The sequence below is a fragment of the Cololabis saira genome, chromosome 20, assembly GCF_033807715.1.
Source record: "Cololabis saira isolate AMF1-May2022 chromosome 20, fColSai1.1, whole genome shotgun sequence".
Classification (NCBI taxonomy): domain Eukaryota; kingdom Metazoa; phylum Chordata; class Actinopteri; order Beloniformes; family Belonidae; genus Cololabis; species Cololabis saira.
The window spans coordinates 18,910,600-18,936,326 of record NC_084606.1 but is presented as its reverse complement, the minus strand read 5'-3'; the positions used below and the strand labels follow the sequence as shown (position 1 = coordinate 18,936,326).

At 40.6% G+C, this 25,727-nt stretch overlaps 1 protein-coding gene across 4 annotated transcripts in view; it reads right to left on the bottom strand.

Moving 5' to 3' along the window:
- The window catches only part of col4a6 (collagen, type IV, alpha 6), a 115,308-nt gene extending 89,908 nt beyond the window's left edge, over nucleotides 1-25,400 (bottom strand). For all 4 annotated transcript variants that reach the window (XM_061710531.1, XM_061710530.1, XM_061710532.1 and 1 more), the window contains exons 1-3: nucleotides 25,339-25,400; nucleotides 25,058-25,169; nucleotides 24,818-24,863 (exon numbers count right to left, since the gene is read on the bottom strand). In XM_061710531.1, coding sequence (XP_061566515.1) covers nucleotides 24,818-24,863; nucleotides 25,058-25,068 — 57 coding nt within the window. In that variant the 5' untranslated portion in view covers nucleotides 25,069-25,169; nucleotides 25,339-25,400. The remainder of the gene's footprint in view (nucleotides 1-24,817; nucleotides 24,864-25,057; nucleotides 25,170-25,338) is intronic.
- Nucleotides 25,401-25,727: the final 327 nt, after the last annotated feature.

Here is a 25,727-nt window from a genome sequence, read left to right as displayed (position 1 = left end):
GAGGAACCACCCCGACTGAACGCCTCGCCAGCGGGACCTGGCGGATCCCACCCCAACAGCTGTGACCTGCGCCAGACACTGGCAGAACGACATCTGAGATTAAAACAGACTTGAAAGAGAGACTACCAACGATAAGGAAAAGGGAGGGCTGCAGTCGCCTAATTAGTTTGTATCAAAGCAGAATTGTGCATTTCAGCCACTGGGATAGTTACGCATGAATGCACTTCCAAGTGGGTGGAGGCAGCGTTGCTTCAGTGCATGTGTTTCTGTCCAGAAAAAACAGCTGAGAAATTAAATAAACAAATAAATATAAAAGTAAATCTGACAAAAGTTAAGTGTCAAAGGTGTGTTTGTTTCTACTTTGGTCCGTTTCTGGCAGCTGAGTCTGTGTGAGTCAGACATGATGAAGAGATAACAAAAGGAGGGGTGAATCACAAAACTTCATTATTTTGTTGATCTATAAATAACGTATTTCATTTATAAAGTGCCAGACCGAAAGGATTCAGCCGTAAATAAGTCATTTTCTAAAATTACAGATTACCAACTGGGATCCAGAGCTGCTTAGAAAACTAGAAATATAAAAAAGGTTAAGATTTACAGTTCCAGCTCTTCATCCAGGCCTCGCCCATCTCCTGTACCTGCCCTCCCTCGCCTCCTCCCTGTTTCCCCCCGAGGAGTTCGTCAATTGCAGGCTTTAGCCGGATTTTAAAAGGATTTATGAAAGCAGTGTTTACCTCCAAAAAGAAGGGGAGAAATTCATTAAACATCTTTTGTTGACAGTAAAAAAGGGCCGGCTACGCTGGCGAACGATCGCCAGGTTAGGGCATGGAGGAACAGGCACGTCATTGTTGAACAGGAAAAGGAATGCAAGCAGTATGTTTGCAGTCTATAGGGCACATCAATCCACAAGTCGCTCTGTGGTTAGATATGACAGGCTGGGATGGATGGGGGGGGGCGGTGGATGGAGGGATGCCAAGCGGAGGACAAAATCAAGGGAGAACAAGAAGAGGAAAGACAAAGTTGGGGAGAAAAAGACAGCGGAGAAGGAAAGGATCTCCTTTCTCCAGCTGAATTCCTGCCACGCAGTCCCCACCCAGCCCTTTCTCTCCCTGCTTTAGCCCTGCTCAGGTTGCTCCCCTCACGTGTCGGGACAGTTGTCAGCTCACAGCCTCAGGCGAGGACCAGAGGGATAACTCTCCCTGTTCTCCTCTTTCACCACCACCCATGCATACACCATGGTTACCTCTGTAATGTGAAGAATGACGAGACGTGGAGTCTGAAAGTGTGACAGAAGCACTAGGACGACGAAAGGGAGGGGGTGGGAGGCTGGAAAAAAGAGTGAAAGACCTGAAGGTGTCCTACATGATCAAATCGCAAGTGGACAGCGCTAAATACAGGTTTGAGCCAACACCTCAAGCCACATCCAGAGGTGGTCTTTTAAAAAAGTGGAAACTACCTGCTGACCTGTTGACTTTCACACAACTAATTGAGATCAGCATTCAAAACTCACACTCAGCATTCATAACCTCTGCAACCCTGCATGTAGCACCAAAGCCCAAAATTAGCTTTAAGGTTGTCCCATAAGTTTAATGTTCAAGGTGAGTAGAAATATGCAAGCCTGCAGGTGAGCTGGAGACATTGAACCCTTCCCCGCTTCAATGCTCCAGCCACTAACAGCCTGGCTAAGCGGGGATGGGGGTGTCAGGAAGTGCATCTAATGTAAAACCTGTCAAATCAATATGTGGAAAAAAATAATGATTCACTGTAAAATCCACAATAAATTGTGTTGTATTACTGGTTTTAAATTAGTGCCATAATCAACCACCCTGTCGCCTAGAGGAGGCACCCAAACTCTCACCTGATGACAGCTGGAATAGGTACCAGCTCCTTGTGATGCTGAACTTTCTTCCAGTTGTGTTCATATCAATCAATAGAAACAGTTATGACACCCATGAGTGCTATCATGACAGATATTACTCCTGCAAGTGATATTGGAGCAGATTATGGAAGAACTGTTGTCTTAGACTTCTGACTAGTTAGGCCTTTAACCAAAAGATTGAACCCAGTGAAAAACCGCGACTCAGTCCACCACCTTACTTGAATGTTTCCTTTTTTCTTTTGTCAAGTTTGAGGCGCTCGCTAATTTTATCACAGGAAGCAAAAATCAAGAACATGCTAAACAACATGCTCAGAAACATACACAATGGAAAAACGTTTAAAACGCTTTCGACGCTCCAACAAAACACCTGGTGGAGGAAAAGTACCCCAGCTGTACCGCTGGCTTTAGTCCAGATGCATTTACAGCCGTTTACAAAGCCATCCATCTCCGCCTATATAACAGCATACTGCAGACATAAACCTCCACAACACTACAAATATGGATAAACATACAGCATACATGCAATCATCTTCCTAGAAAATCTCCACACCCACGTAGATATGTCTGCACAGGACCACCAACATCATTCACCTCTTAATCAGCATGAACAATGTCTGTGTGTGTTTAAATATGATCCGTCTTGTCAGTGGGCCTGGGGATTAGAAGGCATCCTAAATTCATTCATCTCAGCTGTATAAAAGCACAAAGGTAGATATTTTAGAGGAATTTCCAAAGTCCATATAAATATAAAAGAGAAAATAATTTATTAAAAAAAAGAAACATCTGGATTAATTGATAAAGGTTTCTGAAGTGATGAATAATTTCTTACATTACACAACCTTGTGAATTTGTTTAGCGTCACCTAAGAAAATGATAAGTAGCCTAATGGGGAAAAAAACAATCTGTATAAATCGGAAACTATGAAAAGTGATGAGTATAGAGGTGGGAATGTGGTTTAAAGCAAAAACTGCTTTGAGCGCTCAACAGGACAAGAAATATAAATAACTCCATTCAAATCATGCTGCATTTTATCCATCTATTTTACTTTCTTCTTTTTTTATCATTCTCAAAATCTCGAATAGCACGAAACTGTAAAACTGATTACTAAGTAGGCATGTCCCTTTAGACGAGGGGGTGCAATGAAATGAAGTGACTAACTCCAGCCCCTAAAACCAGCTGTTATGCCCCTGTGTAACTAAGGAGGCAAAAATAATGACCCCCACTGAAAAACTCACAAACTTGTTTATTAAAAAAAGTGGTTTTGTTCATCAAACATTTACTTTTTTAGTGACCGGGCTGTTGCATTTAACTTTCATGGTCTCTGCTGTGACCTCTGCACTATTTCAGACCAGCGTTTGAGGTTGATCCTCACTGGACGTGTAGCGTCATCCCCCAGACGTAACACTCCACCTGCTTCTGAGGAGACTGCAGCAAACACGCTGGCTCTGTGGTCTCCACATTGGCCTCGTCATGTTTCCCCCTGGGTGGGTTACAGGCCATGCAAATGGACACAAATGTGCAACCATAACCCGGCTCTGTGACACACTGAGCTGTGTGCTCTGGAAGTTGACTCGGGGGTGCGAAGGCTGAGCATGAAAAGCCCCTGCAATGTGACAGGAGGTTGTGAAGGAAGACGACGGCCGAGTGACACGGAGACACTGACAGAGTGTGAGAACGAGAGCCGGAAGGTGTGTTACCGAAGGCGTACATGCCTCAGTGCCCGCCTGCATATGTGCGTGTCTGTGTGTCTACGTCAGGCAGCCGGTGGGAATCTCTCTAACGTCAGCTCTGCGTGCGTGACGGGCAGCGGTTGGCATGGCAACCATGTACACAAAGCCTGCTCCACGTTTGGCCAACAGGAGCTCGGAGAGGGAGGTAGAACAGAGAGGCAGAGTTGATGCAGCCGGGGAGTGATCGACTATGCAACATCAGGATGAGTTTGCAGATCTGTTTAGAGCAGTGAACTAAGACTGCAGGATCCGCTATCTTTTAGATAAAGTTTTCAAAAACAAAATCAGGTTGAAGGAATTATGCCATGGTGCACATAATACATAAAGATATTGCTCATTTGTTTTAGTGAGTGACATAAACAGGGATTTATGTAATTTAGCTCCTGCTCCACCATGAAGAGACACGTCTTTGATAAAAAAATAGAGCAAAATTTTAAAAAAAGAAGTAAAATTGATCTGACACAGTAAAATATGAAGCTATAAAGAAAATCAGTTCAACAAATACGCGATGTGACTGCCAGCAGAAGTGTTTTAAAATGACCATAATGTTTCCAGCTACACGGCCGCTACAGTTATGAGTAACGATAACACCGATAAAGACCCACAGTTAAAGGAGAAACTTTTGGAAGACAAGATTATTCTGCCACATGTGGAACTCTGTTAGCATTAGCTCAGTTAAGTGTAGTTAAGTGTCCTCTGATTGGTCTAACTGCACGATGCTGGAGACCATGACTTTAAATTCTGTAAGACAATCATATTTTGTCAGATTCTTGCTACCTAGAGTGCATGACACTTTGCAAATCCTGTTTCTTGTGCATTCTCTAAGCAGGCTCCTCTGTAACAAACATGGAACTCATTAACGTTGATCCTCATGTATAATGTGATAATTCATCATTATCGCTTTGTAAATGGGTTAGAAAACATATGACCCCTTTCAAACTGTTGATCCTGGTAGCATAATAACTGCTAAAAAAAGATGCTGCTTAAAAAACTATGTGTAAAGCTCTGTGCAGCTGTGTCTCCTCATGCATAGGTGGGAGAAACACTAGTTAAAGATAAAGTTCCAGTGTGTGGAGAAGTTCCAGCTGAACAAGCCAAACACAGCCAGAAAAACTCAGGAACAAGCTATTAAATGGACTTTTGAGTGCCAAATCTTTTTTTATGAAATATGAACAAGTGGCTCTAAAAGTGCTCAGATTGAAAAAAAAATTAATAGAAGTCCATGCTCCAACTGCACCAGCCAATCATTGTCGCTGACATGTGACAAATGTTGTTTTTGCTAGATGAAACGTCATAAAAGCAAATATTTCTTCAAATAAAATTGAGACTGATATTTTAACAGGAATATAAGTCCTCTTGCTCAGTTATATGATGCAGAACATCAACTCATTACGCCTCAGTTGGATATACCAGGAAGCAGCTTGAGATGAGCTTAGGAAACGCGACTGCTCCTTTTAAATGCTGTTAACCATTTATTTCTACACAATAAATGACCTATTAATGCAACACCTGAGAAGCTGTGGCTAAGCTTAAGTTACAGTTTGACCAGCCCAACCTGCTGCTTGACAACACCAACTCTTGGTAGAAATGACTGCCATCTGACAAAACCATACACATACTGTACAGTATGTCTTTTTTTTTTACATCAAACAGAAGCAAATACTTTGGACATGATTGTGCATGTACTTATTAGATGGCAGCCCATTTGACATCCAGACAGGGGAATTCACCAATTATCACATCCAATGTATGCATAATAGTTTTGCTCAGAGCAATACACCAGTGAAAACTGATAACAGACCAACAGAAGGAATTACCGCACACTGAAAGTAGAAAAGGTCAGTGAAAGCCCTCATAAAATTCATTTTTCACACTATACTTCACAGACTTTTAAATGTTTCTCTTTTGTGACATTTAAAAAGAGACATCTATTACAAACAGCACATGAAAATGTTACCCCTGAGTAAGCCTCATCCTGTTAATCTTTGAGGATGTTGTGTTTTCTCGCAGCAGGAAAACACATTCAAACGTCTAGAGGCAAAGGAGCATGAAGCGTGGACCCCACAGAGAGCTTAAAGAATGTCTGAACTGCCTCTGTACCCTATTAAAGTTGTTTAATAAACACGTACATGTACACAGAGCAGCAGAGTTTACTCAAGCTGTAAGGTCTGAAGCCATTGCAGGAGTCACAGATGTACAATTTGAGTGTATACACTAAAAGATCATTTATAGTCACAGCTTAACGGTTTGTAAGAGGTTGTGTTGAAGGCATAGTAGGACTTAAGTGGAAATACAGAACACCGAGGACAGACAGATGGAGCAGAGTGAACTCAATAGTTCTTGGCAACAAAGTTAAATCATTATTCTGTGAGATAACATGGTCCGGTAACTGCTAAGCATGATTGCAGACACGTTAACAGTATCATCAGCTTTGTGTTGCATGGAGAGTATAACATGTCTCAAATTAGAGTGATTAAAATGGATCAGCACCCGGCTCCATCTTCATCAATTTGGAAAATATGCACAACTGTGTATTTCTGAAAGGTTTTGTCACTTTTTTTAAGTCAGTGAAATCCACTACAAGTGACAGAAACAAGCCAGTGAAAGCGTGTTGATCCAGATACGTTTTAAAGCTTGATCACATGACTTAATCCAACCGTACACTCAAAAGGTCACAAACACATTTTCACTTCGCTGTGCTTTGATTTACAAAGGACTCTGACTGTAGTCGTGTGAATCGTGCTTCCATAATACACTCAATCTTAAGTTTGCAACTTAAAACTCGGGCTCTCTATCTTCAGATGTGACTGCTCATTTGTCTTCAAAATAAATCTTTCTAAATCTTTTGTATATGCAAGATATTTTTACCGTAATATGCTAACAGCCACGAATGATAAATTACATAACAATGAATTTCACTTGTTATGTTTAGGAACTAAACTAAAACCGCCTGGTTAGCTTTAGGAAAAACCTGTTTATAAATGGTAAATAAACTGCTTCTACGGTTATGAAATATTACTCTGATTTAAATTTGATGCCTGTGGCTTTACCTCCTCTCATTTTTATGTCTCTTCGTCACTTGTATCGGATGTGGGTAGGACTAAAACTTGAGGTGAGGAGGTAAGCGAAGCACCTGCAGCATGATTTATTTCTTCTTCATAAATCTGATCGGTTAAAAATGAAGTGTTATTAAACTGAATCAGTCAAATATTAAATTCTTATCATACTTTTTAATCCAATAGCCCTTAGAAGGACGAGAGAAATGGAATCGGTGGAAGCTGCAGGCCCGAAATGTTTTTAGTTCTTGTTAAGGCGTGCATCGAAGCAGATGACAGGCATGAAAAAACTGCTGTAATACGTGACTACCGCAAAGTTCAAGAAGACACCTTTTCCACATTTTCTATAAAACTTAATCTTAGTTCAACCGAATGCAAACAAACATTTCTATTCCAACGCGCACACACACACACACACACACACACACTGACATATAGAGGAGTCATGTGATGTACTTTAAAAACAAGAAATCATCACTTGTTAAAACAACTGTATCTGCGGTGAACAGCAGAGATAAGAAGATGATGGACATTTTTCATGTTGAGCAATGAAACCGCCTTCTTTTTTTTTCTTAATTCACAGAACAGACTTAACTGAGCTTTACACAGCTGGCAGGCACGGTTTCCACACAACGCAGAAGTCCTGCCTCGACAAGCCGCCTGCTGACGCCCCCTCAACTCGCTTTTCACAGCAGTAAAGCTGTAGACGCGGCCGGGGCAAGACTGGGTCTCTTATGGAAACACGAGTCACACGACTGCACCCAGATTCTTTAGGTTTTGATCTGACACAAATGATCTGAAATAATAGAGACTGACTGTGAGTTAAGCATCCCCTCTGGGAGCTATTACAGCTCAGTCATCAATACAGCAAAGCAAAGATGATGAATAGACACACAGAGGGGGAGAAAAAAAACATTGTACATAACTGACATAATATTTTCAAGCAAATAAGGACACGAGATCAACTCCGTCAACTACAAAGAGACATCCAGATGCGACACACTGTAGGTTCAGCCACTCTGGAATAACAGGGAGGTGCTGCAAGACAGGCCCAGTGCTTTATGGGTAACAGCTTGATCCTGACCTCTGCTCAGTAGGACATGAGGATCAAACATGTTGGTGTTTTTGTTCTACCTGAGGGTTCTGAGCATCTAATTTGAAGTTGTGTCATAAAACCACCGATGAGTTCAGTCAAAAGCTCCCAAGTTTAAAGTCAAGAGAGACCTGGTACGGGGTTGGTTTTTGAACAAAATGGGTCTCACTGACCGGTTGGTGCAGCTACAACTTAAACTGCTAAAAAAAAACATGAATAATCATTAATCCACCACCGTTGCCTGTTTCACCCACAGAGACTAGAAAGAGATGGCTGAGCAGCCATTGGTGTGCATTTCCAACAGCAAGTTGATATCATGGCATCAACATTATGCTGATAAGTATCTTACAACAAGGTTACACGAATTGCCTTTGCAATGACTTGCGCTTCATGCATTTGAATGGTTTGTTTGGCCTTTGGACAATATGTTTCCAGAAAATCAGGCTACATGCTCTTTTGGGAATTTTACTGATTATTGAACTCAGTTACCGAACACTGAATCTCCAGGAGAAATCTTGACAATGAGCCAATCAGCAAGGCAACCACCTGCCAGGGTAATTATGCACCAAGTACAGCATGTCAGTGCAACCACATGCCTGAGGACATCAGAAAAGGAAGAACATTCTTTCCTTCGTGTTCCCTTAAAAAAAAACACACACACACACACAAAAAAAACCCTAAGACAACAGACAATGTTAATAAAGGATACTCCCTGCGAGACCCCCCCTCACAACATCCATCGCCTCTCCACTACTGCTTGATCTTTGACCTTATCTGTGGAGAAGTTGACTTGAGCGGAAAGAATGTAATGCTTGGTGGCCGTTGGACGGGAGGTCAGTGCGGGGAGATCTGGGCGAGTAAATGTACAACCGCGCCTTAGTGGGTCTCGGATGCACATTAACTTTCTCCATTAATGGGAGATATGACATTAACTTGTCATATCTCCCTTGGAACAATGCTCATCCGAGCTACTCATAAAGACCGGTAAGTCTCTTCAGTGTGAATTTCACCCCCCAAAGGGGCAATAAACACTTTTAGGAGATGTTGAGTGATGAGAAGGCAAGAAATATTTAATGACTTAATAGAAGCAGAACCTATAGAGAAGGATAAGTATGAATGATTATAGGTATTAGCATTTCAATGCATTTATCTTTTTGGGAGGGGGGGGTTAAATTAAGTGTGGACCAGCTCTGACCCGTCCTGACCTGCCAGAGCATGACGAAACCACATGTGAGGGTGTCCTGGGGTGTCTCATACCGGGTGATAGCAGTAGATCCTTTGAGCCCGGGGGAGCCAAGGGGTTTCCCAAGCTTCATTAAAATATCAATCAAATTTAACATTTAAACCAAGACGGACAAGTAAAGCTATCAATAAGGACCATGCCATGGTCAATGCCTCTCTAAAGCCACCCCCAAAGCAAGGCTCAAATGACTGAAATTACCAAATTACTGCACTAATGGAGGTTCATAACACAAACTTCGTCGTTAGCAGTGTGGTGGTAAAGGGGAATAGTAAAAGGCAAAACTAAAGAAACTCAAGTTGGAGTAATGATGAGTTCAAGAGCGGTGAGGACGAATGTTGGCCACGTAGACCATGCTAGAGTTTTGGGACAGTCCCGCTCAAAGAGGCCCTGTGGGACGGCGTCAAGGAGGATGAATACACAACATTGATTTAATTTGGTCGTAAACAGTGGTTGAGTTATGGGGAAGAGGCCCAGGCGCCATTCGGCTTTCTTTTTGTGTCCTTTGTACGGACAAAGTATTGAATGAATGAGGTCCTAAAGTAGTTTCTGGGACACGTTATAGCAATTGTATTGTAATATTTTACCATTTAGCCTCCTTCTGCCATCTTTTCCCTGTAACTCTTGTAGTTAGTGGAAACACTTTCCACGTTATTTTGCTTATCTGTTTCCCTGCCTTCATCTTTACATCAAGCACAACTTGTAGACGTTTAGTTGTTAGAGGCCTGATGTCTACATACTACAATGACATCAAGGGAGCACAGAGTTCATGTGACAGGTTTCTGCCAGAAGTTGGCTCAGCGTGCTGCAGCACTGGCCTGTCCCAACACTCACTGCTGTTATCATCCACTGATACTATCTCCAGACCTCCAGCTGACACAAGTCCATCACCATTTGTAAAAGATCGTCTTAAACGTTGATGTTAAACATCTGTGCATCAACATGCAGAGACATCCACTTTACCTGCGTACGTGAAGGTCATCCATGTCAATTTAACCACCGGAGGCAGCTATTTGCTTACTTTGCTCTTACATACAATTAACAAAGATTCATCTTTGCTCTAGTCCATTGCTCAAAATCAAGTCTGAACAAGAGTTGAACTTCAACAGCTGTTCACAAAAAGACATAAAAACAGAAAATCAATTAAGGAGATTAGCTAAAAAAATGCAAATAGCTAAGATTGGCGCTTGACCTGGTGAACTTTGCCAGTTCAAGGAAAAGTTATTAAGCTAAAAACTCACTTGAGAAGAAAAACTAAACTCCTGAAATAAAAGCAAACGCCGCAACAACGCAATGAGGACTTTGATGGCAGCTACAAGCACAAAGGAGAGGCTTTACGCAAAACTTTTGAAAACAAAAAAACTGATAAAGTTCAAGGTCAACTAACGAGGAACAATTTAGTTATAAAAATCTTTCAATTTTAATGATTTATTTTATCTATCTATATTTATTTATACAACAAAATATCTAACAGAGGGCCTGGTTTGATGTGATCAGACTTTATGGAGGACTGCGAACAAGGTTTGTTGCTTCCTGCTAGTTTTCATGTTTTTTTTACACAGATTTGTTGCGAGTCTGTCCATCGCCTCCAGAATTGTTATTGAATTTAATTTTTCTACAGAAAATATACAGAAAATCAATCTACCAAATGCATAAATTAATAATGGCACTTTTGAATCCATAGTCAACTGCGTTCGCATAAACCCAGAGTTGACTCCGACACCTGCACGCCCGCCAATCATATCTCCTGTTATCAGCAACAACCCAAAGACAGCACACTTCTAAAGTCTATAAACAGATGAAACAGAAAGGCCAAAACAAGCTGTTTCTTTTATGACATGATGTATGTACAATTGAAATCCTAAAGTACACATGTCCTGCTGACAGATTCCCGAGGTTAATAAGCAGCATTATGTCATTTGAGTTGTGCCTTTTTACGTGACCTTTGAAAGCTGTTACAAATCATCTTTTCCCAGAGCCCCAGAAATTAAGTTCACATTCAGAGAGATTTATGGGTATTGGGCATTTAAAAAAGATGGTGTTTGGCATTCTGCAGGGGGAAACTTCACCTGGGAAACCTGAAACGATCTACTGAAAAAGACAGATGGGAAAGCAGGATAAAGATGCTGCACAAATGTCTAAAAGGGTGATCTCAGTTGTCCAGGATATTAGATTTATTACTTCACTGCCAAAGTAGGTTATTGTCTCTGGATATAATTTATAGATACTGTATGTCCCAATAGTCTCTTTCATGGAGGCAATCGGACTTTGATATAGTAAAAGAGCTGCAGTCGTTACCTTTAAAACTTTTCACACTTGTGTGTCCTACTGTACATTGAGTAGAGCGGTTAAAATCTGCAGTGTTCTCTAAATGCTGAAAACAACATTTAGCAAAACTGTGATAACCACAGATCTAAAATATAAAACCAGAAATGCCAAATTCAACAAATGCAGTTTCTTGGATCCGTGAGAATACGGTCTCAAAGTTTAAAATACATCTGTTGAAGAGCTGCTGAAGAAAAAGAAAAGTATCCAAAGCAGCCAGACGTCCCTTAACAAGAGGTAAACAAAAACATCCGAGGTTTGCGGTGTGTCGGATGTGTCGCTGACTCACGTCCGAGTACACATGCTCAAATTCTGTTTTCATCCTTCGTTTTCTTGTGGAGGGCTTAATGAGACAAATCAGCTTGAAGTCTAAACAAAAGACTGGTGACCTCTGACTCCCTGATATGTGGATACAAACTCAAGAACTGAGTCGTCTAAATTCCACCAGTCATTTCATCTTGAATCGCCACCAAGAAACAGCTTTGACACATATGAAATAGCTATACATACATTTCATATACCTGTAGATCTATTTGCTGTTAACGCATGAAAGCCTCTGACTGTGTTTGGACTGTCAAGGCAAGGGACCACATGCATCATGCAAGAATGACTGTATGAAGGGACTTTAAATGCACGCTGGTCAATGAGTTGAAACGGTGCAATAGTTCAAATGGGAAGTGAGGGGGGGGGGGGTGAAGTAAAGGAAAGAGGAGGAACAGACAGGTGTGTGACCTTTCCAACGAGCCGTAGGGCAGCAGGGTAAGAGGTGGTGGTCGACAGGGGTGGAGGAGGGAGGGGCTGGTAGTAGCTATGGTGATGACATGGAATGTCCATGTCGCCCCCGGCGATGGTTCATTAGCTATTACCCTCTCGCAGGCTGACGGGTCCTAAGCACGGACCTGTCCTGTGCTGTTTGACACAGATTCCACATTCCAGGATCCCAAATGTCATCCCGTGTGGATCGGGAATGCCTGGAAAGATTCCACATGGAAAACGCAGCAATGGTCGCCTGCAGGTGGCATTGCTGGAAGTCCAGTGTTGCTACAACTAATCATGTTGATCTGATGATGATGATGATCTCTGTTCAATCTACAAGCATCAGGATAAAAACAAAAACTTTTTGTTTGGTTGGTTTTTTTTTTAAAAGGAGAAAAGCTCAAGCATGCTGTCAGAAAGACAACATGGCTATGAGGACATTTCCTTCAGTGTGTAGGGACAGATGCTGTTTTGAAATATGCATTTAATAAGATTAGCCTGTGTACAAAATATTATAAATACCAGCCGGTTTCTTTACACAGGCTGAAACGGTAAATGCACTGCATGTAGGCTATCACCTGGTCCTGATATCACCGTTTGAAGAGATCCTGTCTGGACAAAGTCAGACATAAAGGGATAAAGCCGAGCAAATATTCAAATCTGAACACCTCCAGTTCACCTTGAGTTTCTAAGAAGGGGTGGAGTTTACAACCGATAAGGTATTTCTCTGTGTGTCCTGACTGAATCTGGTCTCCGTCCAGCTTTCCTCAATGCACTGCATGTAAGTTATCACCTGTTCCTGACGTCACCGTTTGAAGAGATCCTGTCAGGACAAATTCAGACATAAAGGGATAAAGCCGAGCAAATATTCAAATCTGAACACCTCCAGTTCACCTTGGGTTTCTAAGAAGGGGTGGTTTTTCTGTGTGTCCTGGTTGAATCTGGTCTCCTTACAGCTTTCCTCAAATTTGCTTAAACACACCTGCCATGCACTCTTGATATCACTTCATCTTCTGCCCTGCAGTAAAAATGAAATGGTCCATCCCCTTCACTTTGTTGGCACCTGCAAGTCCTTCACTTCTGGGCTATAACTAATCAAGCCTGCTTGTGTAAGTGTGTGCGTGCATGTGTGAGTGTGTGTACTTCTGTCGCTCGGTATTTAGGAGCATTCAAGACCTTTATGTTCAAACCGAGGGCCCCCAAGCCATGAATCTTTCAGTGATGTCAAACAGCTAATACGGTTAAGAGAGATTTGCTGCAGGCTGTGTCTAGTGGGGCCCTCAGTCATGTGAGCCGAGAGAAGATCACGCAGTACTCTTATAAGTACTCTTATAAGAGAAAATACGAGTTCACGTTGACAGACATCTCGCTGTACTGTTCAGAGGAAATTATATGATACTCCCTCTCTCTTTTTTTCCTTTATTCCTTTCTTGTGCAGCTTTCTAAAGAGCCACAGTATTAAATGTTGGGTTAAATGAAAAGGACATGAAATGTCAGTCTCATCACACGCTCCCGGTCCCAGAACCGTGTAACATGCTGAAGCAAGGATTTACATCATGTTTCTGCTTGATGAGCACATACCTTTCATATAAGACCAGCTGAACCCACCTAAATGGCTATATATTGTTCGACCTGAAATAAATGCATTTTATATAGCTGTTAACTAACTTTCAGAGAGATAGAGCGATTGTTCAAATGATAATGACAACATTTCATTTCTTAAACTTTTTAAAAAAATATTGGCATAAGAACACAGATTTGAAGATTTGGCTTATCTTCGTATCATGTCTTTCTAAACCTTCATTAAGAGTTTTGGTACATTATTAAGAGTAATAATACTTTAATTTATGCACAAATAAACAATTTGAAATGGGTTTTTTTGTAGCCGATGTCTTATAGGGTGTCCTAGTAAGTTATCAGTGCTTATGTATTCTGTTTACACCTGATGCATCACGAATGTGCTGCTCATGCACGCACAGCGGAGGCTCATCTCAGGCCCGCTAGTGAATGTGCTATAATAGGAACAAGAAAAGCCAGCTACAGTAAATAAAAACACATTTTCCCACAAGGTGCCATGTGTTGCAACGTAACCTGGCACAATGATCATCTGTCCCCCCTCATTAGTAGCCGTTTGGGGCCGTGATGGGTAGCGGGGAACCGAGCCAGAGGACAAGCTGAGGCCCTTCTCTCAATAATGACTGGAGTTAAAACTAAGAGCATAAAGCTGAGGGATGAAGCTGAAGGGGACGGTGGTGCTAAGCCCCAAAGCACTTGCATCAGAGAGTGGTACAAGCAACTCTGACACTATGCAAACTTGGGAACATGCTTAAGGAGAGGATTTTGAGGTTAGCAAACTGCTTAGAGAGAAGGTATTAAAGCTGTGCAACACAAAAGTTTCAAGTTTTCTGCTGTTGTCACACAGTGAAGTGGTTCTGTCAAGTAACGTTGAATTGATAATGAGTTAAAGAGGTCAGAAAGAGACAGGAGCTCATTGTTACACCTGCTAGAAGTTATCTTCACCTTTTCTCAGTCACACACTCAAGCAAGAGGCGGTGTAAGAAAATGGGCCAAGGTTAGTGAGTTAAGACCAGCAGCCGGTCAAGCCAGCGAGCTCAGGAGCTTTCAAGGGGTGTGTGCCAAAGGACAGAGTGACCCAGCCCCTGAAAATATCGCCCCTCTGGAGTTTAAACAGCAGATACTACACCCAAACAAGACTCTGTATCGCTCAGGGAGTCCCGCTAATGAAATACCTGAACAGTCTTGGAGGAGATCCTAAAGTTCACCGAGGTGTTGAGGTCTTTTACACACTGTAATTCAATTTAACGCGTGAAAGAGCAGTGTAGAACTTTAACTGACAAAACAACAAAGTAGTCACCGAAATAGAAAAAAACCAGAGTAAAGGTGGACTCCTGCCCGCTGGCCACTCACATCCACACATGACAGATTGGTCTGCAGGAATGGCTACCCTGCAGGATGCAGGTAATATCTTCACAGAATAGTAAATTATCCCTGACTCATGTGGTATTTTCCTCCAAGACAAATTGGAAATTCCTACTGATTCATAGCACATTGATTGGTAAAGGTAACTGTATGATTATAAGCAACGAGTACAAGCCGTCATCACCGTGACTGGATCAGCAGATTATCATCACTTACAGTATGTGACTTTTTTTATCGTTCAAAATTGACAATTTCCTTTCCTAAATGAAAAATATTTGGTCAAAATTAGGGCTGTTCGATTTTGCCCAAAAATAAAATCTCGATTTTTTTCTCTCAAAATCTGATTTTCGATTACGATTACGATTATTTTGTGAATTGACAAAAGGCAAAGAAATGATTTCAAATATGCTGTTTTTTTATTGAACATTTGCCCCAAAATGAATGAATAAAGTGCAAAACTCTGTAAAATAAGTTGAAAAAAAGTTTTAAAAAATATAATAAAATATAAAGTTTTATCTCTGAAAAAAAAATCAGCAAATCAGCACTTGCAAACATACAGTAAGTTATATTTCCAATTAAAAAAAAAAAATAAAAAAAAAAGAAGTGAAAAATCAATTTTACGAGTTTCACGTTTTAACATCGTTCTAATTACATAATCGCGATTACGATTTAAAATCGATTAATCGAACAGCCCTAGTCAAAATACCACAGGAATACAGTAGAGCAGCTCCCATTTTTAACCCTCAGCTCTGTTCATAGCAGGTAGTTTTAGGGGGCAGTCAGCCTCTCATCTTAATGCCACCCGTTCTTTGGTTGGGTGTCCATCTTTTGAAATCAGTGGCACAGCCTTCTGCTACCCACCTCTGACTTAAAGCAAACGTTTTATTATAACATGGCCTCTTTCAGAAAAATATGGCCAAAACTGAAGAAATTTCCAGGAAACTTCCTGAAAAAAACCGTGCCGTCATCACGCTTGCCAGCTGCTTCCCTGAATTTCTGAAACAACGACAGACAGAGAAGCATGGCAGGAATAACATTATCCAGCGGGGGGGAAAAAATGGGCCAGTCTGTCAAAGTTGTAGTTACCTGACTGCCTGGATTACCTGGCTGGCAAAGAAGAAGGGGTGAAGGATGAACGCGAGACACAGCGGTGGAAAAACAGGGCACTTGTATTGGTAATTATAGGGGCAGGCTGAGACACAGTGAGGCGGTAATAGCACACAATAACTGACACATCTGATGTGCCAATGATAGTGTTCCCATCTAAGCTAGCTGCAGCTGGAGTTTACCCCGCCGTGGAGTTGGTCACCATGGATACCAGGCCGAGAAAGAGAAAGGGAGTAGGGGGTACTTGCTGTGATGAAAAAAAAACTGGTAGAAGTCCCTTTTAAGACCTCAGAAAACACCTTGAAAACATTCAAACATCTTTCTATAAAAGACAATACCTCAAAAAAATGTACATTTATCAGAAACGTTAAAAGTTCTGATGTAACTTCAGAAGAATATATCACTTTTAAGGCATGCAGATGATTTAAAACTTCAAAAATGAACTGCTTAAACGGGTACCTATTAGGGCTGTGCGATTAATCGATTTTAAATCTAAATCGGATTTATTAATCAAAATCGATGTTAAAAAAGGAAAATCGGAAAATCGATTTTCCTTTTTTGCAGCTGGCTGCATTACAGAGAGATCTCGTCTAGTCATCTTTGTTTGGTCAAGAAAATTGTAAATGTTGTCACTTTACTAAACTCAAGGGGGATTTACAGTATCTTTCAATTGCACTTCATTCCCAATAGGGAAATTTGTTTGCTATTTTTCTTAAAAAATAAAGATAAAATATTTGAAACAATTTATTTCATTGTCTTTTGTAGTTTTACCAAAAAAGTCGAAATCGAAATCGAAAATCGGGTTTTCAGAGAAAAAAAAAAAATCGGGATTTTATTTTTGTCCAAAATCGCCCAGCCCTAGTACCTATGATATTGATCCTCGTAGAGAGCTTAATTAAAGTGAACTTAGAAGCATCGACAACTGGACATTAATGAGAGAAAGGCCACGTGCCTCTGGAGCCAGCTTTCTCTCAGCGAGCAGAGTTTAAGTTAACAGCACCACGCTAAAGGTAAAGTTAAACAGCATGGTGGAGCTGCGCACACATTTGCTTTGGTTTGGTTTGCAGTCGTTGCTGGTGAGACACATAATAAGCTGCTCCAAAATGGATTGGCCTGGGGCAGCGCCTTCAATACCCATAAATCAAAAAAATCACTATTGATGATTGGACCGTATGATTGAGGAATGATAATGATAATGAAGAAGTCTGTCAAAAACTCTTCTTTTCTTCAGATTATTACCACATTAAGGTCCTCTGCACAGGCATGCGTGTGAGGACTGCAGTGAAGAGGACTTGACTTGAACTGCTCATGCTGACGTCTGATGCCAACAGGCAAAGTGTGGAGCATCAGCGTGAATATGGAAATCAACCTGTCATCCTGAGGTTCTGCAAGTCAGGACTCAAGCATGCAGTGCTGCCACACAATTGCAGTACAGTTTCTTGAGGTCTTAAGGAAATATCTGAAGGACATTTCAGTCAACATGGCCCAAGGATACAGTAGAAAAGCGTCTTTTATAACCGTTCATTCAGAGCTTCATTCATAACAGTAGAGTCAGTCAAATGACATCACTGTGACTCCCTGATCTGAGCGGTGTCTCTCTGAAATCCGTGTTAAAGCCACCTCTCTGCATGAAGCAAGCTATGGAGTTAAAGATGGGGGTCCAGGATAATCCCACTGTAATCTGGATTTGGTGTCACAGACATCAGACCCAGATACACGGTGAATAGGAACGACTCAAAAAAATTAACTGGGATAAATAGGCAAAGGTTTTGAAAACCACAGCGGTGATTGGTTGTAGAGTTGCTTAACCGACTAGTCGAGCCACAGAAGTAAAGACAATTGTTGCTTGATAATGGTCTGCTGCTTAGTTAAATAGTTTAGTCTATGGCTTTTTTTTTGAGTCTTTTTTTAAGCATTGGTGTTTAAAAGTGCTTTTTTCTTTATAGTGTCACTTTTGGCCTTTTGGTCTTCAAAAACTGCACCTGTCCCCACTTAATTTTTGCTTTTTACAACTGGCAAAACTTAAACTAAACACTAATTTCACCAGCTAGTCTCCAACTTCTCCAGCTGCCTGCAGCCCTGCAGGAAAATTCCCAGATGACAGGGATTTAACTGGTGAGTAAAGAAAGGAGCGACAAGAGGGGAGATACAACAAGGTGAGATCAACAAAAAACAACAAGAACGGGAAGGAGGAAGGACGGTTCCAGAAGAAACAAAACAGACTGGAAGTGTAATCCCTCTGCACAGAGCCCTGAGGGGAGGTGATGGCACTGAGCTGAATGGACCGGGCACGTCCAACAAGCCGAGACAGCGCTCTCCCGGAGCATCCAGGCAGCCAAACCCTGCTGCACCTCAACTCCTCGCTGACAAGTCTAAAGACTTCCACAAAAACACACCCTGCAGAAAGACAGAATACCAACCCCACCACCACCACCTTCCCCTCTCCTCTCCTCTCCTCTCACTTTTTTTCCTACATCCCCCTTCTTCATCAGTCCGCTGCATTGCGTGCTTTCCTTTCATCAGACAGAAACACATAAAACAAAGTGCAATAAAAAAAAAGAAAAGAAAAAGAAAATGGAGAGCGGGCGTTGGAATGTTAAGCCATCACTGCGGCCACTAACCTCCCCCTGCTTTGTCCTGGGTGAACTCTGACCTCTGAGCCCACCGGGACCACTCGGGGGACAAACCAACAGCGTGTGCTCCATCTGTAGAGGAGGCGGGCCGCGCCACGGCGTGGACTCGTATCTGTTTCCCACCACTTTAGTTGCCACACAACCATTACTTTGGCAAACAAAAAGCACAAACTGTAAGACAAACCGATCATTTCTAACCACGGAAAGAAACCTGACATGACAATCCCAGTCAGTAACAGTACAAAAGAACAACGCCAGTCAACTTAGCAACATTTAATGATTACTCAATTCTCAGGTCGGCAGTAGCCTCAAACAAGATGCTGCACATCTGCACAGCATAGCAGCCTCTCCTCTGCCCTCACCCGTAGCAGCAGACATGTTGAGAAAGGACAGCTGTAAATTGTTTATGTCAAGGAATGAAAAGAGGGATGGATGGATGGATGGATTTATGGATGGATGCAAGAGATTGCACAACAACTACACTGTTAGTCAGACATGGGCTGATGAGAAGGGGGGGGTCAGAGTGCAGCATCCGTGAACTGTTTCTTCACCGCACCACCCAACCTGTTGCTTTTTGATGTTGCAAAACAGTTAGAAAGAAAGTGATTACAGAGATTGCAAAGGTTAAGTCAGTGTTTAGTTTAACTCTTGGAAGACACTAAAGACTCGAGTCAAAATGACCCAAACCAGAAGGCCGTCAGGTCTATCCCTTAGTGCCTTGCAAGGGTTAAGCCAATATAACACTTAATTCTTCTGGAGATTATGAAAGATCAGGGCCTCTTTAGAAAAGCTTCAATCAAGTCTTTTTATTTACGTGGATGTGATAACTCTTCATTGTAGGTCAAGAGGGTTCATTGAGATAACAACAAACAAATTTTCCTTTTTTTGTTGGTTTTTTTACCCCCTTAAACCAAATCAGAATTATCTAATTTCCACACAGCTTTACAAATATGCGCTCAATACACGAGAAAACCTTTGATACGTGCATAAAACCTATTTTAAAGACACATTATAATTGGGAAGTTTGTCTTTTTAAACCATCCATGTAGTGAGAACTGAGCCAGAGCATCTAAGTCTGGGTAGCTGATTTATTTCATTTCTCTTATGGGTCTTCCATCTCCTCAGATTAGGGTTGTCTATGTACACTTACGTAGAATTGAAAATTACAACAAATACTTAGGCCTTGAAGGCGAATAATGACATACTACTGATGGGATACAGAAAAATATTTGTAACTTTTAATATATATTGAATAATTTGACTCCAAGATTATGATTAATTACCTGGTATACACTTGAATGGGAGAGGATGACCTTATGAATAAAGAACACACAGAGAGGATGGATGGATGGATGGATGGATGGATGGATGGATGGATAGATAGATACTTTCTTAATACGTACAAAAACACTGGCATTGTCTTCTACGGCCATGAAAGTTATTGAATCCATACAAATACAATGTTGCCTGGAATTTTTTTCTACAACTCATTTGTTGCCAGAAATGTACAAATATATCAAACTTATATGAAGAGTTATTTTCCAGTTGATTTCTTTCTTTCACAAGTTTTTTTTCTTACTTCGTTCATTCCCATTATAGCAACTCACTTCTCCTCACTATTCCTCACCAGTGTGTGACGTTTTCTCTGTGCCAACATCTGTGTCATCCCAGTTAACCACTAACAGAAGCTACTAGAAATGCTCTCACTCTCTCTGCATGTAGAGATGCACCAATCGAGCAGCCAGGGACAAGAATTTGCCAATTTTCAGCCTGACCCACCTGAGCAGTGACCAGCCAGTCTATCTTTCGCCGATTTCATTTTGCTCCATTTTGGCACCAACAGTTCGATGGCACATTCAACATGAAAGTGATGGACACACACTTAGCAGGTGTAACATGCTGTTGAAGTATTCGTTTTTTACTGCATTGACCACAGAATTAGATATTAATTGGATTTGCAATCTGCATTGTCAGGCCATGGAGAGCGAGAGAAAATTTGTATTGTAATAGATGCTATATGTATGTAAAATTGAACTGAGTCAAAGGCTCGGTCTCCAACTCCACAATTGGTTTGTTTTGATGTAAAACTTTTTCAGCTCATGCTCATTTCAGGCAACGACTCACGTGGACCAGGCTGGTGAAACATGTTGCTAAATATAATGCATGGAAGATTCCGGACCAATTTAAAGCCCTTATTGAAATAAAATGTTAAACATGAAATTTACTTCAAAGCAATCCACATATATCTTTCATCTTACAAAGAGCCTCACTAAATCCAGTGTCGGAGTCATAGAACTTCCTCTTTAAGGCCCCCTTAAGACTCCTAATAGGCCACTTTTTTTAATTGGCAGGATTTGTGGAAGCCTTTCTTGCCACTACTTGCTACAAAAAGTAATATCTGTAAAACGTATGTGCAAGCCCTGAGAGCAAAGCGCTTGCTCCGGTTTTTAGAAGGTAATTCTATACATTGGCAGCATATTAGGACCTGACATATATTCAAAAACACAGCACCAAACATCACTTTTTTTACACTTTTTGTCTTTAGTTTTTCACTCATAAGCCATATGAAAATGTTGTTCTTTACAGCCTACATTAATAGAAAAGGGAACATTTTATTCTGGTATTGTCAAGAAACTGCATGTCAGAGTGTGTTAAATTGCCTGCAATAACATTAGGCTGTTTTGCCAGAACATTTCAAGAGGAGGACTGTGGGCATGCAGGAACAGATAAGCTGATAAAGAAATGTCTACTTTTGCTTTTAGCAATATTTCATCTGAAATAGCAATATTGTCTAAGACCATTCTTAAAACTGTACTTGAAGCAAATTCAGAACCATACATCTATAGACACACTTCATCCTTGGCAGGATCTTGTAAAACTAATCAGATTCCTTTTATATAAACATGCACCTGCATCACATTTATCTCTTTTTTTTCCAACTCCTTTACTCGGGACACATTGATATTCGCAGTGAAAGATGAATCACTGTGTGCCTTATCTGCTGATTAAACCTGATACAGACCTTCCCTGCTCTCTGTGTACAGTAGCTCAGAAGGGCAATGAGCCTCTAATTTCAGTATTAACAAATATGCTGACCTTGCCAGGAGCAGCACGATCAGCACAGTTATGAAAGCAGAAGACCCCCCACAGCACCTACTACCAATCAGTCTTCCACCCACACATCCAGCCAGTCAATCACACACATACAGTCAGCAGCACGGAACAAAAAGGAGGTAGGAGGTGGGTGGAGGAGTCGAGTCTAAGTCAGCGCAGCTCCATCACTTAGTTTCTATTGAGAAACATGGACTTTCTGCTGCTAAATCGTTTAACTGGTAGTTAAACGTGGCATCTTCACTTGAAAGCAAGTTATTTCATGAACACTACTGCGATCCTTTTTGTCATAACTTCAGCTGAAATAAAAATAAAGTGGAACTTTTTTTTGAGACCTGCTTGAAAAAGTTTAAAAAAATTTCTGAATGACAAATAATTTCATTACACAAAGACACCATGATGTTTATTTATCATAGATGATGGGAGTGTCCCGAAATGGCAATAAACACATTAACCCTTTATTGGGCAGTCAAAAATGTGATAAATGGTAAAGAATTGGAGAGAAATCGGAGAAATCCTTTCTCACTTTGTAACCTTTTTTTTGTAAAAATCATATATGTACACTGAAAAAATAAATCTAGGCGCATGTAAATATAACATATTTAAATCTGTGACATTAACAATTAAAAAAGAAGTTTGTTGCTTTACATGAATACATCTAGTTTTAAACTTAATTTGCATTTGTTCAAAAAACAAGACATTGTGATTTTTTTCCTTAACAAGCAGTGTTTATGTAATCCCAGGCAATCTTTTCATTTACACACAAACAACAAGCAATGATCTTGTTGTATTTACTTTTCCTTTAATAATTTTAATCTATTGGGCAGATTGACCAACGTTTAGATGAAGCATGCTTTATTTGTTTGAGTAGAACACCACAGTAAAAGATATCTTGCTTGATCTACTTTTAAAAAATTGAGGTGACTTTTTCACATGAGATTTTTATGTAGATCAAGAACGATTAGTCTTTGTATAAACTACTCAATTTTTAGTATGTACAAAATTCATTTGCAAGTAAAGTCAACTTAATTTTTTTATTTTTTTTTATTTATTTTTTTCCTTTTTTTCCTTTTTTTCTCTTTTTTCCTTTTTTGTTTTTCGTTTTCTTTTTTCCTTTTTTCTTTTTTCTTCTTTTTTTTCTTTTTTTTCTTTTCTTTTCTTAACACAATTAAGTTGACTGTACTTGCAAAATGTATTATTTACATACTTAAAATGAAGTTGTTTATACAAACACTAGTCTTTCTTGATCTACATAATAATCCCATGCAAAAAGTTGACTTATTTTTTTTAAGTAGATGAAGCACAATATTTGTATCAGTGTAGGTCTACTGAAGCTACAAGAATATGGTTACTTGCCCTGTAAAGGGTTAATATCACCATGATGTCATCATGTTGGCATGCGAGGCATGTACTGAAGAAATATCCACCCACCTATGAAGCTAATACCTGCTTTGGAGGTGGAAATTATGATCCAGTAGAAAATAAACTTGTGTTTGTTGTGAGGCTGACGTTCACTCAGGTGACGGTGCTCAAACGATCGTTTTCACATACCACACCTGCTTGATCTGGTCTGTTAGGAATGCCAAGACTTGCAAATGACCTGCGGCTAATTTTCCATGTCACAGCCTTGTATTTGTGTTTTGGCATCAAAACTTATCAACATAAATGGATTGAATGGCGACATTATTGACTGTAAAGCTGAAAATACTGCAATGATGATATAGGTCACTTTACACATTGGTCTCCCTAAAAAACTAAAGATCATCCAGTAGTCTATCTCCTGGCAATGAGCCACGTCAAAAAGTCTAGCTGGTGCACAACTTCAAATAATGTTTTTTTGCATGCCTTCTGATGTCATCACTGTCATGAAACTGAGATAAAAACTGATCCTATGGTGAAACATTGTTAACTCACTGTTGCAAAGTGCACCTTTCCAACAGGTAGATCTGAGAGTTTAATCCCATTCAGGGTCTGTCTGCACTTAACTGGGATCTACTGTTGTGATCTTGAATAAAAATCTAGGATTGTATCAGACAAAAGAGATAAGAAATATTTCAGAAGACATATGTGGGTTTAAAAAACAAAAACCAAAGTAAAAGAAAAAAAAAGATCAAACGAGGCTGGTACATTTTACTAAGTGGTATTTGGAGATACAATGTTCAACTTTCCTTTTATTTTTTTTTTTTTTACAGCACAAGACAAGTGTTTTTAGACCCCTGTAAGAGTTTAAATAATAGCTGGTGCTTCTTCATGTGTGTGACAGTAAGACTCACAAAATGATTGAAAACAATTCAAGAGAATGTGCTTATTTGGCGAGCAGAGAGACTTGGCTGCAAATCAGATTTGGAAACAATGCACAAAGGGAAAAAAAAAATCTTATAAAACTGCAGAGCTAAGGCTGAACAGCACTGTAAAAAGGTGTGGCTTAGAAAGGCAGGATGCTAATGAGTCTCTCCGCTTAAATATTCATCAGGGGGGCTGGGTTTGAGTTGCAAATAATTAGAGCGGGTCTACTCAAATATCCTGTGCTTTTCAGGCCCCCAGGCTGCCTTTAAATGCTCACTAATACCCAAAACTTAAATAATACCCCAACATTTTTTAAGATATTTGAAAAAAAAAAATCATGCAATCATAACCTCACATGCAAATAAACTTTATGATAAAATTACCAAAAACAAATGTTGCGTAGCAGGGGGAGTTATGACCAATGTGAGCAACACAGGCATGAAAGTGGCTTTATGCAGCACACACTAACGCAAAAGACAGATGAATATAAATTTAAAAAATGATTTACGGACTCTCTGGTCACATAAACTACTGGTCCATATGCGCAACAGATTATTGAAAAGCATTCGCTGCATCTGAAAACATGCTCTGCGTGGACAAGTAGACCATGCCGGGAGCCGTTTCACCTGCAGGAGAGTAATAGTAAACAAATGGGACTTACTCCGTGCGAAGATCCCACCAAAAGGATGAGTGCCACCGCGCAAAATCTGTCGAGGAAACAAACAGTTTGAGTTAGTGCGTTAGTGTTTCCCCGTCGCCTGCTCTCCTACAGGTAACCTGCGCAGGAGCTGCGCTCGCGCAGCCTCGCAACCGCTCATAGGTTGCGGAGGTTTGAAAAACTTTGGAGAAAACAAGGCTGAAGTGCGATTTTTGGGGGAAAAAAACTACATGAATTTCTTACATGAGCTTCATTTTCGTCGGGTTGGCTGGCGGGGAGCCGCAGGTCGAGACGAAATCCCCTTGTCTTCACCAGCAAGGAACTCAGAACGCGCTCATACGGCTCCAAAAACCCCCTGTCATCCACCCGGAGAGAGAAAGACAGAGATAAAGTAGTCCCACTAAAACACCCCAAATTTCAACATATACAGGCAACTTTAAGAAGTTAAAATCAATTCAGCTACTACAAATCTTGTTTTGCGGGCGATTCATTTCATTTAAAATAAAAGGTCTTATCCAACTCACCAAAGTCCAGCGGTGCAGTCTGCTGTGCTCTCCGAGCGGCTGCGCTTCAAGTCAGCGCTCGGCAGCAGTGAGTAGGCGGGGCCAACGCATCATCCAAGCCTCCATGGCTGCAGCAGGACTCACTCACACATCCTCACTTTCTCAGAGTAACTCCACCACCACATTAGGACTAGTGATTCTAAGTAATATATAAGTTTCAGTTCTTGAAAAACACAGAAATGCACATAAATAAAAGTACACTTTATACACATTTATATGAAATGGAAACACACATGTGTGTGATACTCAGTCATTTTGAATGTTTGATCACATTTTGTAATTTTATTTTATGTAATAAACTCTAACCTCCTATTAAAGTTGTGTAATGATTCTTCATCAAACTTTTAGAG